Source organism: Neoarius graeffei, chromosome 2 (assembly GCF_027579695.1).
Source record: "Neoarius graeffei isolate fNeoGra1 chromosome 2, fNeoGra1.pri, whole genome shotgun sequence".
Classification (NCBI taxonomy): domain Eukaryota; kingdom Metazoa; phylum Chordata; class Actinopteri; order Siluriformes; family Ariidae; genus Neoarius; species Neoarius graeffei.
In genome coordinates this window covers 121,467,117-121,481,602 of record NC_083570.1, presented here as the reverse complement: position 1 = coordinate 121,481,602, position 14,486 = coordinate 121,467,117, and the positions used below count along the sequence as shown (strand labels likewise).

The 14,486-nt window shown below is 45.2% G+C and overlaps 1 gene segment (V, D, J or C); it reads right to left on the bottom strand.

The window, feature by feature from the left end:
* Window positions 1-4,182: 4,182 nt before the first annotated feature.
* Window positions 4,183-5,314, bottom strand: LOC132870866 (immunoglobulin kappa constant-like). The segment is given in 3 exon segments: window positions 4,183-4,611; window positions 5,079-5,127; window positions 5,264-5,314. Coding segments are annotated over 3 exon segments (420 nt in total).
* Window positions 5,315-14,486: the final 9,172 nt, after the last annotated feature.

The following is a 14,486-nucleotide window of genomic DNA, read 5'->3' as shown; positions in this document are numbered from 1 at the left end:
GATTGCATAGCGTAATACACTCTCAACAACAGCACGATAGAAAAGTAACATTATCCTCTGTTAAACACCAAACACCCTGAGTCTACGTAAAAAGTGTAGTCTCTGCTGGATCCTAGTACACACATTATTAACATGAACATTCCAGGACAGATTGTTATCAAAGTAAACACCCAAATATTTGTAAGAGTCAACCTGAGCAATATTGGTATCAAAAATGAGTAATGGAGTGTGGTCTCCTACATGACTGGGGTCAAAGACCATTTCTTCTGTTTTTTTCACATTTACAGTGAGGTGGTGCTCCTCACACCACTGCACGAACCTATGTACCTCTTGCTTATAGACAGAGGTGTTTAGATCCCCATCTAACAGACACAAAATGGCAGTGTCATCAGAAAATTTAACAAATGAAACAGTAGGGTGTCTACTAATGCAATCATTTGTGTATGCTGTGAACAAGGGGGGAGAACTCACGCAACCTTGAGGAACTCCCGTACTTATTGTTTTTAAGTGAGATGTTGTTTGGTTCACTCTGACCTGTTGTGTCCTGTTTGTTAAAAAGGAGTGGTACCACCTGATGATATATGGATTAACAGACATGTGTTGAAGTTTACTAAGAAGGATGTGTGGCTGCACGGTGTTAAATGCAGAGCTGAAATCAACAAACAGTAGTCTGGCATAAGCCTTAGGATTTTCAAGATGTTGCAGGATTGAGTGTGTTATGGTCAGAATTGCATCATCAGTGCCACGGTTGTCTCTATAGGCAAACTGATATGGATCTAGTTGACCTTGTAGGTTTGATTTCAGCTTCCCCACCATCAACTTCTCTAGACACTTAACTACAATAGAAATCAAGGCTACTGGTCTGTAGTCGTTGTTCTCTTGAGGGACCGCTTTTTTGGGGAGAGGGATGATAGTCGCCCTCTTCCACAGAGATGGAACTGTATGTGAGTCCACTGACCTTTGGTAAACAGGAGCCCAAGCTGGTGTCTTCTTCTGCGCATGTCTTTAATAGGAATGGCGAGACACCATCTGGGCCGGCTGCTTTGTTTGTATCTAATTTTTTAAACAGTTTTGTAGCAGCCAAGTAATCTATGTCTATTTTTGGAACACCACCCTGTAATGATATGGTGCTGATGACCTTATCACACTCTGAGGTATGATCTTGTGTATCAAACCTGAGGTAAAAGTTGTTCAAGTCATTTGCCATAGCACTATCATCAGTTGTGTGCAATGGTTTCCTGGTAGGGGTCATATTTGTGATCGATTTCATAGTGTCCCACATTTTTTTGGTGTTATTTGCATTAAAGTCCTTTTCAATGGTCTCCTTATATCATCGCTTTGCTGAGGTTATTTTCTGGTTTAGTTCCTTTTGTACTAGTCTTTGTTGTAGTAAGTCCTTGTTTTTGAAGGCAATCCTCTTACGTCTGATGCAGTCTTTAATGTCCTTGTTAATGTATAGCTTGTTGTTTGGATATATCTTTATTGTCCTGTGCGGTATTACTGCCTCCACACAGAAGCTGATGTATGAAGTGATGACATCTGTGGATGTATTCAGGTCAGGTTCATGAAAGATATCCCAGTATGTGCTTAGAAAGCACCCTTTGAGGGTTTCAATACTGTCCATGGACCAGTTTTTAACAGTTTTCACCAGAGGTTTGCACCTCTTTAGTGCAGAGCAGTAAATGGGAATAAGATGTATAATGTTGTGGTCTGAGTTGGACAGTGGTGCCTTGGCTATATGGCTGTATATGCGTTTTGAATATTCCCATAACATTTATCCAGTATTTTATTAACCCTGGTGTGACATGTAATGTACTGTTCAAACCCAGGTAGAGTCATTTCCAGTTTGCAATGATTGACATCCCCCAAGATGAGTATGGGAGCGTCAGGTGTACACTGTAGCTGTCTGTGTACACAGTCAGCTACAATGCCTGCAGCTCTCCCTGTGTTGGCACTAGGTGGTACGTAAACAGCGCAAATTAAGATGTTTCCAAACTCTCTTGGAAGGAAGAATGGTCTGAGGCTCAGGCACAGCAGTTCAATGTCCGGGTTGCAGACCGACTCTCGTGTTGTATACTGCCTGCACCACTTATCGTTTATATAAACACATAGTCCACCCCCTCTCCTCTTGCCCAACTCAAAACTTTTGTCCAAACGAGCGAGGGAGAAACCGCTCAGCTCAACAAGTGGATTGGAAATGTCCGGGTGAAGCCAGGTTTCCGTGAAAACCATAGCGCATGACTCACGGTACTCATTGCAGTTTCTAGTGTACAGTTTTAGTTCGTCCATTTTATTTTTTAAAGAGCGCACGTTACCCAAAATAATCGACGGTAGTGGCGGCTTATTCCCTCTCCGTCGGAGCCTCTTCTTCACACCGCCGGCTCTGCCCCTTCGCCGCGGTCTCCTCGGCCTGTTGTCTGCGTTGTCGTCCTGCTAGCTTACTCCCGTGGGTCATTGTAATTCCTTGGGCAGGTTGACAATAAGCTGTGTTTCTGCAGTGTAACTGTTGCGCAGAGACAATAGTGTTCCCCTGTCATAGATAAACATGTCCTGGTTGCTGTCAACTGTTTGACATGGCTTCAGTGCCAAAAGCAACAGAAGCACTCCAATACCGACAACTTTCAGCGACACCATCTCGCAATGCCGTGTAACATCAAACAAAGTCAGACCGAAAAAACGAGAACATTACGACTTACAACATAAACAAACAACATAAAATGCAGCAGCTCTGCTGTCTGTGTCGCCGCAGAGCAGCGCCACACCCCGATGTTCACTTCCGGGTCAGCATGTAATCTCGCGTACGTTTCCGATTCCTTTCCGCTCTTCCGTGTTTGAGATCTCCAATCATGGCAGAAGAGCAGAGCTCCTCTAGTGAAGCTCACAGTGATTCAGAAGTAAGTGCTGCTTTAAAAAGAGGTACATTTATCATTAAAAAGTCTAGAGTATTAGTCCTAAGTATTAAAAAGTATTAAAAAGTATTAAAAAAAAGTATTAACTAGTATTAAAAAGGACTGTGTATCGCACAGATTGTTCAATTTCAAGCGAGAAATAGACAGTGTATAATCTGAGGAGCTGGTTGTGGTTGCGCAGCACTTCATATGAGAGGAGAATGAAATCATGGTTGGAATCATAATGCCACAGACTCGGAAGTGGGAGTGCGAGTGCGCAAAGCAAGAGCTGTCAATCAAAGCGAGAGCTGTCAATCATGAGCGCATGCAGCGCTCAACTTGGAATGTGTCAGCAGAATGTCAGAATCTAAACAATAAACTTACAATAAATGAAGGATCTGTCAGTGGAGAGCTCAGCTTAGCTCAGCATGTTTAATTCCCCAAGCCAATGACAAGAACTTTCATGAAAAATAGCACGAACGTCTGCATCATGCGGGTTTTGCGGGCGGGAGCGGGACAAAATATGGCAGGTGCGGGCGGGAGCGGGACTGAAAATCATAATTCTTTGCGGGAGCGGGCGGGAGCGGGACTGCACAATGCGGGAGTGGGCGGGAGCGGGACTGAAAATTCTGTCCCGCGCAGACCTCTAGTTTGAAGTAAAGGCCTAAAGTAGATCGATATCAACACTGATAACAGATAGACTAGTGAGGGCTGGCACAAGCGAACTTGGCAAGAGACTAGACTAGAGTGAATGAAGCTCAACATGTGTGCAGATGCTTATATAGTAGGCTAGCCTAGCAGTTACATGACATCACGTCACAGGCTCAAAATACTACCCCCTGTGATGGTAAATTTGAAATGAAACTGTGTGGTTGATTTGGTTCTGTGTTATAGTAGTCCAACCACTTGCAATTTCAACATGGGAATTTTTGTGATTTTTTTAAATTATTTTTTTCCTGATTTTTTCCCCTCATCCTAGTCTACTCGCGCCCCCCCAGGAGAGTGTCTGCACCCCCCCAGGGGGGCAGGCCCCACGGGTTGAGAACCACCGGTGTAGAGGATGAAATTTACATGGAGACGGCTGAGTGATCCTCTTTCTCCCAGAATAGAGCAGCACTTTCACCAGATGTTCAACTTCCTTCAGCCAAACTCACTGAAGCACAACACACAGCACTGAATCTCCAGCTAAACACACTCTCTCCTCACACTGATAATGACTATTAACTCCAATAAAAGAACACACAATGTCCAAAATGAAGCTTTATTTCAGCAGAGCAAAACTACAGGAAGAGCAACAGGACAGTGAAGAAAGTAAAGACAGAAATGTCAGCATTGTGTAGAATTGAAACTCTATTGTAGATGGATGTGTAAGCAGCTGAGTGTTAAATTCTATCTTGGAGCTGTTAGCCTTCACACTGGCTCTTTCTGAACGTGACCGGATGATTGACGCCGTCATGGGAGACCGTACAGACAAACTCCTCCCCCTTTTCCCAGAGTGCTTTGCTGAGGGTCAGGGTGCTGCTGCGTGTGTAACCGTCCTTCTTGTGTTCTTCTGCGCTGGTCAGAACCCCGTTCTTCACCTCTGAGCCGTCCACTGTCCAGCTCACTAGCGCCCCCTGTGGAGAGTAGGCAGACAGCAGGCAGAGCAGCGAGGCCGATCCCTCAGACAGCTGCAGAGAGGAGGGAGGGAGCAGAGACACGGAGGGCTTCACCGTGGGACCGGCTGGAGACCACAAACACACAATAAACACACACATTTACACACGCTTACACAACATTTACTCATTACTGCTGATTAAGAGTCCAGACTGGAGACATTCATGTGTGCTCAGTAATCAGTGCAGTGATCCACACTGTTCTCACATTACTGCAGTTCAGGAGAAAGTTCTGGAAACTTCTATGACCTTCAGCAGCATCTATAAACTCTACCCATAGACATAAAAACAGTTCTGAACTCTAAAACTCATTAAAGTCTAAAAGCTTTAGGCTTAAAGTCATTTGGCTTCAGGTCCACGAACAAACAAAGAGAACATTGCTTTACCCATCAACACAATTTACACAGACTGCTTTATAGAAATGTCAGTGATGGCAGAAATTATATTTAACTTTACATCTAATGTTATCAGTGAAACTGATGGAGAAAAGAAATTGCATTTTAGAGTTTAAGGAAAAATTAAAATCACTTACTTTTGATGATGAGTTTGGTTCCTCCACCGAAAGTGTACCACAGTGATACATTCTAATAAAGCCGTCGTACAAAAACCTCTGTTACACTCCAGTGACCACACACACACACACACACACACAGACATAAGAAACACAAAATAACAATCAAATAAACAAAAAAAGAGCAGTATGGATTCATTCATTCTTACCAGCCACCAGTCAAGTGTGAGAGTGCTAAGATTGCTGTTTCTCCTGTTCATAAGTTTTGGCACCTGGCTGTCGTAGCACTCTCCGAACCATGGATCATTTTTTATACACTGCACTTCACCGGAAAGATATGTATTGAGATACCCAGACCAACAATGAGGCAGTACAGCAACAAGCAGGTGATGCACAACAATGCTGAAAATATGAGAATTCTGATGTTCATCTTCCAAAAATTATGAATATTAAATTTCATAAATTAAAATGCACTGATGTCTCTCATGCTCCTGCATTTAACATTTGACAGTTTTCCTCCAACTGCATAAGCAAAGGACAGGTCGGGTGCTTTCAGTTTGTCAAATGCCCTGTTAGTGGGAGTGGCCACACTACTATCACCGGTAGATGACAGACCCTTTATGCTATGTGTGTGTGTGTGTGTGTATGTGTGCAAATGTTGGAAGGAAATGTCGACAAATATCCATTCCATAATTTGTCATCTGTTTCAATACCACCACATTTCACTGCTGTCATATCAGGCCAGGTGTCACTGTCATTCCCAGTCTTCCTAACCTCATGTACATACTTGCCAACTTTTCAAAATTCTCATAGGGGAGAAAAGTGCGTGAACGACATTTTCAATTGGACGAGGGTCTGATGCACGGTTGAAACAATAAAAACAGTGGCTCCCAATTAATTGCAAACCATTTGAAATGTATACAATTAAAGAGTTTTTGAATTGTTGATATTGTTCTATCAGTTCCTATAGGTTATCGGATTCCTGTATCAGGCATGAGAGAGCTCAGAGTGAAAAATCTGAAATAATACTCGTCTTGAATTTTAATATAATAACAGTGAAAGGGAAGTCTGAAATCAGATTTTGAGCTGAAAAATCTCCTGCCTGAATATTGTATCCATACAGAGACCCACAGAAAATAACACAAGTGATGCTTTAGAAGAATGTTTATCATTTCACTTGTAAACTTTCACTTAAAACTTTCAAACATAAATTCAAAATAGCACTAAGGCACTACCACACTATTCAAATACACTCACCAAACACATTCTCTGTCCTGCAAATTTTCACTAAACACTTTAGAAGTTATACAGTTTGTTTCTGAAATGGTATCATTTTTGGCATCATTTTTTCCACCATGGTTGATGCTAAAATTTCTGCGACACAACTGCAAAAAGGAATTCTCAAGAGTTAAAAACATTTCAATATGATAAATATACTTTGTTTATACAGAGGTGCAGATCCTACTGTATAAGCAATTTACTTATACTTCTTACTACAAAAAAATACAAAACATAATATAAAGCTTAAGTTAATTTCAATGTCTCATAAGTACTTGTTACATACATGTACAAATGATCAACTATTTTTAATTAAAAAATAAAATAACATTAAGAATTTACATAAAAGGGTGTGAATGACCTATTGTAGTTTTGAAGAATATGTAACTTACCTCCTTTTACCCCATGATAAGATTGGGATAAGTGAATTGCAATTGAATAATTTTGAATCGCTTTGTAGTCTTACCTTGCAAAATGCATTGGTCTGGCTGGTCGAACATTTGCTTATCCATGGAAATTCATTCTCCCAGGCAACCTGGTATTTGCATTCATATTTTTGCTGTTTGGTATTGGGTTTAGTGGCCATGATGAATGACTGCTTGTAAAAAATGTCGGACAGCCTGGGTGAATCCTACATTATGGAAGTGACTGTCATTCTGGTCATTGATTGGTTAAAAATCAGTTGACGTCAGCAGTGTTTCTCATACGATTCTGATTGGACATAATCAGGAGTATTTTTAACTTGGCGGTAGGGATTTCCCAAAACCGGGAGATTATCCAGTTTTTAACAAATATGATCGGGAGGCGGGAGACAGAGGCTAAAATCGGGAGCCTCCCGCCGAACTCGGGAGGGTTGGCAAGTATGATAGTACCACAGAGCTGTCAGAAACTGGAATGTTGGAGTGAGGGAAAAGTTCCAACAAGTAGCTCATTGCAACTCTTCCCTAATGAGAACTTCCCAAGATAGGATTTGAGCTCTGGTTAGCCTGTACCTGTTTTGGATGGCTTCATCACTGTAATAATAATAATAATAATAATAATAATAATAATAATAATAATAATAAGTTAGATTTATATAGCACCTTTCAAGAAACCCAAGGACGCTTTACAGTATAAACAAGGAAAAATAAATAAATAAATAAATAAATAAGAAAAAAATTAATAATTAAATAAAATAAAAATAAAAAGTCCACCAAGTAGGGGTCAGGATGTAATTCCCGTGGTGTAGCAGCCACAGTCCCACCAAAAGGCGCATAAAAATGAGTCCCACATCTCCAGCACCGCCGCCGTGATGCTGCCAGCAACATCGCTCGAGCACCACGCCGTGGATCCACAAAGCGAGCACAGAAGCTCCGCCACGCAGAGCGCTGGTGTGTCCCAAACTGCCTGCACAGCCGCCGTGACGGCACCGAGCAACATTGCTCAGAACATCACGCCAAGCGTTAAAGCACAGAGCGCTGGACAACCACGATGTAAAATGAGCAGCGAGCTCACTGCAGTCCATAGCTGGGAGCACAGGCATCACCCACAGCGAACCAAGGCCTGGAGGGAACCGACGCCCAAAACTGGGTCCGGAGCTACACCACCACTGGCGGACAAAAACACTCAAACAAACATCAAACTACACAAACACACACAAAAAATAAATAAATAAAATGAAAATAGAAAAAGAAAAAATAAATAAAAATAAAATAAAAAAGCTCTGGTGAGAAGCGGCAGCCAGAATGCACATGACGTACTCTCAACCGGAAATGGAAATGAAAAAAAAAATCATGATTACATGTAGTGTTCAAGTGGATTGAAATGAATCTTTATTTCCACATTTCATTAGGCAGTGTTGGTATTGCATTGTTGGCGTGGAGTTGCTGGATTTGCTGGAGTGCAGCCATGACTATTTGAACTGTTATCCACAATGCTAAGTTGGCAATGTTTATATATATATATATTGTGTGTTTAACAGTACAGAAATTTATCTTATTTATGACACTAAATTAGATATTCATTTGTTAAATGGAGTTAAATTTGATAAAAATGTGGCGATATCAATGTGACATTACAATATCCATATGTGATTCCATAACATATTGAAATATATTCAAAATGTTTTGTGTGTATTTATGTAATAATTAACTTGATGTACTTGCAATGTACAAGAAAAATAATTTAACACCAGCAGCAGATTCAATACCAGTTTCTGCCCATTGATTGTGAAAGTCCTTCAGAGGCACATGCACATTCTGTGTATTCAGGTGCCAGCGATACGCTCTTTGTTGTGAAAGAGTGATCCAAGTCCATCATAAGTTAAGAGAGAACTAAAGTACTACTTTGGCTACGACATGGTTCGGGAAAACCACGTTTGCATCTCAAGAGGCAGTTACAGATGCTCTTCACATTAAGAGGCTTTCGGGAAACCCACCCCAGACCTGTGCCACATTAAGGCAAAAAAAAAAAAAAATCACATTTGATTCACTTTAGCCTGCTAATGTGAATGTACATAGTGTATTCAGTATAAAATAGCAGGTTAGTGATGGTGTTTTTCCCATTAATTAGGTTGCAGTCTTTAAACAGAGTGAATGGATTTTCCTTTTGTGTTTTTAATTTGTACTGCTTTCTGTCACCCTCATACCCCTTTTCTACCAACAGGCAACAGGTTCTTGAACTGTTTCTGTAATAGATTGAAGTGATTTACAATTGAGTTTGTCACATTGGGGGTCATTACTGAAAAGGCAGTTAGTTGCTGTGTTGTGTTTTGGTTGGCCAACATTTTTAGATGTTTTTACTGAGCTAAGCAGCACCTGTAGTGGGTGTGTCTGTTGCCCAGAAGTCTCCAAGTAAAGATGTGTTCTGAAGCCATGCCCGGCCTGATTATTGCCTCCTGCACAAAACACTACAAATGGCGACGAGGATTTTAAATGAAACCACTGTGTGAATGGACTGAAAAAGTCACCGTACACTGGTCATAGTCGAGGAAACAGAGTTTTTTTTCTCTTTTTTTTCGTGGAGGAATCAGGCATGAGTCGGACTAGCAGTTAGTATTGGAAAAATCCGCCATGGCTGTGCAAATCGGTCGTGTGGATGAATACAATGACGCAAAGGAGGATTTTGAGTCATATCTGGAACGTTTGGAACAGTGGATGTTGGCAAATGAGATAAAAGATGAAAAGAAGGTGTCTGTGTTTCTTTCGGTGATTGGGGCTGATGCTTATAAGCTGCTAAAGAATCTGGTGTCGCCGACAGTACCAAGCACTATGCAGCATCCTGATCTAGTGAGAGTACTGAGCACACATTACAAGCTGGCACCGATTGTAATCGCGGAATGATTTCGTTTCCAGAAGCATAACCAGAAAGAGGATGAAACTGTCTCTGAGTATGTGGTCGCTTTGAGGCAGCTAGCAGCTACTGTACCTGTGATTTTGGACAGTACCTGGATAATGCGCTGAGAGATCGCTTTGTGAGTGGACTACGCTCAGATGCCGTGCAGCGCAGGTTGCTGTCTGAAAAGGATCTGACCTTTCCGAAGGCTTGTGAGGTTGCAGTAGCAATGGAACTGGCATCGAAAAAATCAATGGAGTTTTCGGGACACAGTGAGCCTCATCAGGTAAATGCCCTAACAAGTGCTACTGTTTTTTCTGACAAGGGGAGGAAAGGACAGTTTAAATGAGAGAACAATAATAAAGCACAAAACAAAGACCAAAGGGGAGTAAAAAACTACTTTGGGACACAATAGACATGCTACAGATGTGGGGGGAGACACTCAGCACGTGACTACAGATTTAAAAATGAAGTGTCATACCTGCTCCAAAATTGGACACATAGCCCATGCATGTAGAAGGGGAAAAGCCACTTCTCAAACTCAGTATGTAGACACTGAAGGAAGTACATCCAGAAGAGAAGAAGAAACAGAACTTTTTGGAGTGTATGCAGTATACTCCACCTCAAGCTGTGAAAAGGGGTACACAGTTGATGTCGCACTGGGTGATAAGAGCACAACAATGCTACTGGACACAGGGTCAGCTGTGTCAGTGGTATCTGAGGATTATTACCAGAAAAATCTGAACAGTTTCCCATTAAAACCAGCCCCCAGGTTAAAACTGAAATCATATTCAGGCCAAAGTGTCGCTGTTTGAGGATACATTATGATACTAGTACAGTACGAGACACAGAAAGTCACTCTACCTCTTGTGATTGTGAAAGAAAGTAGACCAGCTCTGATTGGTCGGAACTGGTTAAAGGAACTACAACTGAACTGGAAACAGATTTTCACTGTACACCAGGTGCCAACACAGGCAGAGTGGACCCCAAGAGTCAATGAGGTGTTACAGCGCTACCAGGCAGTGTTCTCGGAGAACCAAGGCTGCATAGAGGGTTTTAAAGGCAAAATCCGCTGTGGCAGTGGGGGCGTGGTCAAGCATCGGTTTGTGACCGGAGGGCGGAGTCAGGGAAGGTAAGTGGCAGAATCACTGCACCTGATGTCAGTTAACATGTGTTTTGTGTGTCTTCCCCAGTGACCGCGCCCTATATAAGGAGAGATAGGGCAGAGGAAGGAAGCTCTCTCCCCAACCAAATGCCTTGTGTGTGTGCATGCGTGTGTGGCTGGGAGAGTGGAAAATAAGTACACTGAAAAGTGGAAAATAAAAGAGTTTTGTTGAACTCAGTTCTGGCCTGCCATCCTTCTGTGCTCCACCCACCCGTCAGAATTGCTACAGTGGTGCCGAAACCTGGGATCAGAGCACAGAGAAGAACAGCCCCATGGAGTCCTCCCCCTTCGCGGACCTGGTCCACGCCCTCGCCACGGCCCAGCAGAGCCAGCACCAGGCACTAATCGCCCTCCGGAAGGAGCAGGAGCAAAGATTCGAGGCCCTAGTGCTGGCGCAGCAGGAAGATCGTCAGGCTTTTCGGCACCTCCTCGCGTCGGCGGGGTCCACCACCTCCACTGCCGTGGGCCCTCCCCACCTCACCCTAACGAAGATGGGCCCGCGTGATGACCCCGAGGCCTTCCTCATGCTCTTTGAGCAGGCAGCAGAGGCCTCGGGCTGGCTGGTGGAACAGCGCGCGGTGTGCCTCCTCCCCCTGCTAACAGGCGAGGCGCAGCTGGCTGCGCTACAGCTCCCTGCCGACAGCCGGCTGGTCTACGTGGATCTCCGCCGGGCCATCCTCCAGCATGTGGGGCGCACCCCCGAACAACATCAACAGCGCTTCCATGCTCTGCACCTGGAGGAAGTCGGCCGGCCATTCGCATTTGGCCAGCAACTCCGTGACGCCTGCTGGCAGTGGCTGAGGGCTGACAACCGCGACGCCGAGGGAATCGTCGATCTGGTGGTACTGGAGCAGTTCATCGCCCGACTACCCGAAGGGACCACAGAGTGGGTCCAGTGCCATCACCCGGCATCACTGGATCAGGCCATCGAGCTGGCGGAGGACCATTTGGTGGCTGTTTCGATGCCAGGACAGCAGATCTCCTCTTCTCCCCTCTCCTCTCTCTCCCCCTCCCCTTCTGTGTCTCGTCCTTGCCCCATTCCCCCACCATGGAGGCGGGGGCCGGCTCCACCCCAGCTGGTCCGCCGCACCCGCGGTGCCCTCCCATTTCCCACTTCTGTGTCTGTCTCTTCCCCCCCTCAGGTGAGTGAGCCCCAGAGTACCGGTGCAGAGAGAAAGCCCGGGCCGGTTTGCTGGCGCTGTGGGGAGCCGGGGTACCTCCAGCAGCAGTGCTCAGCAATGGAGGTGGGCACGGTGGTCCGGATCCCCGACGCGCCAGGAGCTGCCCTCGATCGGGCTGGAGCGTATCGCATACCAGTGAGTGTCCAAGGGGATACATAATCAGGCATTGGTGGACTCTGGCTGTAATCAGACCTCAATCCACCAAAACCTGGTGCAAGACGAGGCATTGGAGGGAGCACAATTGGTGAAGGTGTTGTGTGTGCACGGGGATGTTCACAACTACCCTTTAGTGTCAGTCCACATTCTTTTTTGAGGGGAAAAATTTAGTGTAAAGGCAGTGGTTAATCCTCACCTTACCCACTCGATAATTTTGGGGACTGATTGGCCAGGATTTCAGGAGTTAATGAGGCATTTAGTGAAGAGTGAGTCCTGCCGTAGTTCAGCAGGGGGAGGTCCCAGTGTGGCATTGATGGGAGCAGCTGTCACAGAGCTGCCTACGTCATCTCTGCGTCAGAGTGAGGAGCCGCAGGCTCCTCCTCCCTCTCTCGGGGAATCCCTTGCGGATTTCCCATTAGAGGAGTCGCGAGACGAGACTCTGCGGCATGTGTTTGACCAAGTGAGAGTAATCGATGGTCAAACGCTCCAGCCAAACGCCACCCCGTCCTTCCCCTATTTCTCCATTATGAGAGATAGATTATACCGAGTGACGCAGGACACTCAGACTAAGGAGCCGATTACACAGCTTTTGATTCCAAAGAGCTGTCGGGAATTGGTATTCCTGGTGGCTCACTTTAATCCCATGGCTGGACACTTGGGGCAGGATAAGACACTAGCCCGAATAATGGCCCGGTTCTATTGGCCAGGGATTCGCGGCGATGTCTGTAGGCGGTATATGGCATGCCGTGAATGCCAGTTAGTAAATCCAGCGGCCATTCCAAAAGCACCTTTGCGCCCTCTACCATTAATCAAGACCCCGTTCGAAAGAATTGGGATGGATCTCGTCGAGCCATTAGCCATCTCGTTAACACGAGGGTATCGCTTTATTTTAGTTCTGGTGGGCTATGCAATGCGATACCCGGAAGCAGTGCCTCTTCGCAATATCTCAGCACACAGTATTGCGGAGGTGCTCTTCTGCGTCATCTCCCGAGTCGGAATCCCCAAAGAGATTCTGACTGATCAAGGCACCTTGTTTATATCACACACCCTGAGCGAACTGTATGGGTTATTGGGAATTAAGCCAATCCGCACCAGCGTTTATCACCCACAAACAGACGGTTTAGTCGAACGGTTCAATCGCACACTCAAGAATATAATTAAAAAAATTGTTTGCAAGGACGCACGCAATTGGGATAAATGGCTCGAACCCCTGTTATTTGCAATGCGAGAGGTCCCACAAGCCTCCACGGGGTTCTCCCCGTTCAAATTATTATATGGGCGTAAGCCACGCGGCATCCTAGATGTACTGCGAGAAAATTGGGAGGAGGGACCAAAAATGAAATTCTATACGTTATTGACCTGCGTGCAAAACTCCACAAACTCACACACTTAACCCAGGAGAATTTGCGGCAGGCCCAAGAACGGCAAACCCGCCTGTATGACAGGGGTATGCGCCTTAGGGAGTTTGTACTGGGAGATAAAGTACTCATGCTGTTGCCCACATTGAGCTCCAAATTGATCGCCAGGTGGCAAGGACCCTTTGAAGTCACACGGCGAGTCGGGGACGTCGACTATGAGGTGAGGTGAATGGACAGGGGTGGGACGCTACAGATTTACCACCTCAATCTGCTCAAACTCTGGAATGAGGAGGTCCCCATGGCGTTGGTGTCGGTGGTTCCGGAGAAGGCAGAGCTGGGGCCGGAGGTTCAAAAGGGAACATTGACATCACGTACCTCTCCGGTCCCCTGTGGAGACCACCTCTCCCCGACCCAACTCACGGAGGTTGCCCAGTTGCAGACCAAATTTTCGGACGTGTTCTTGCCCCTGCCCGGCCACACTGACCTCATAGAACACTACATCGAGACGCCCCCGGGAGTGGTAGTGCACAGCCACCCTTACAGGCTACCCGAACACAAGAAAAAAGTGGTTTGGGAAGAACTTGAGGCCATGCTCGAAATGGGCATCGTCGAGGAGTCCCACAGTGACTGGAGCAGCCCAGTGGTCTTGGTTCCCAAGGCCGACGGGTCGGTCCAGTTCTGTGTGGACTATATAAAAGTCAACGCAGTGTCTAAATTTGATGCATACCCAATGCCTCATATTGATGAGTTGCTGGATCGACTAGGCACAGCTTGCTTTTACTTGACACTGGATTTAACAAAGGGTTATTGGCAGATCCCCTTGACTCCACTATCCTGAGAAAAAACGGCCTTTTCCACACCATTTGGCTTACACCAATTTGTTACACTTCTTTTTGGGCTGTTTGGGGCACCTGCTACATTCCAGCGGCTTATGGACAGGGTCCTCCGCCCCCATGCCACCTATGCGGCCGCGTACATAGAT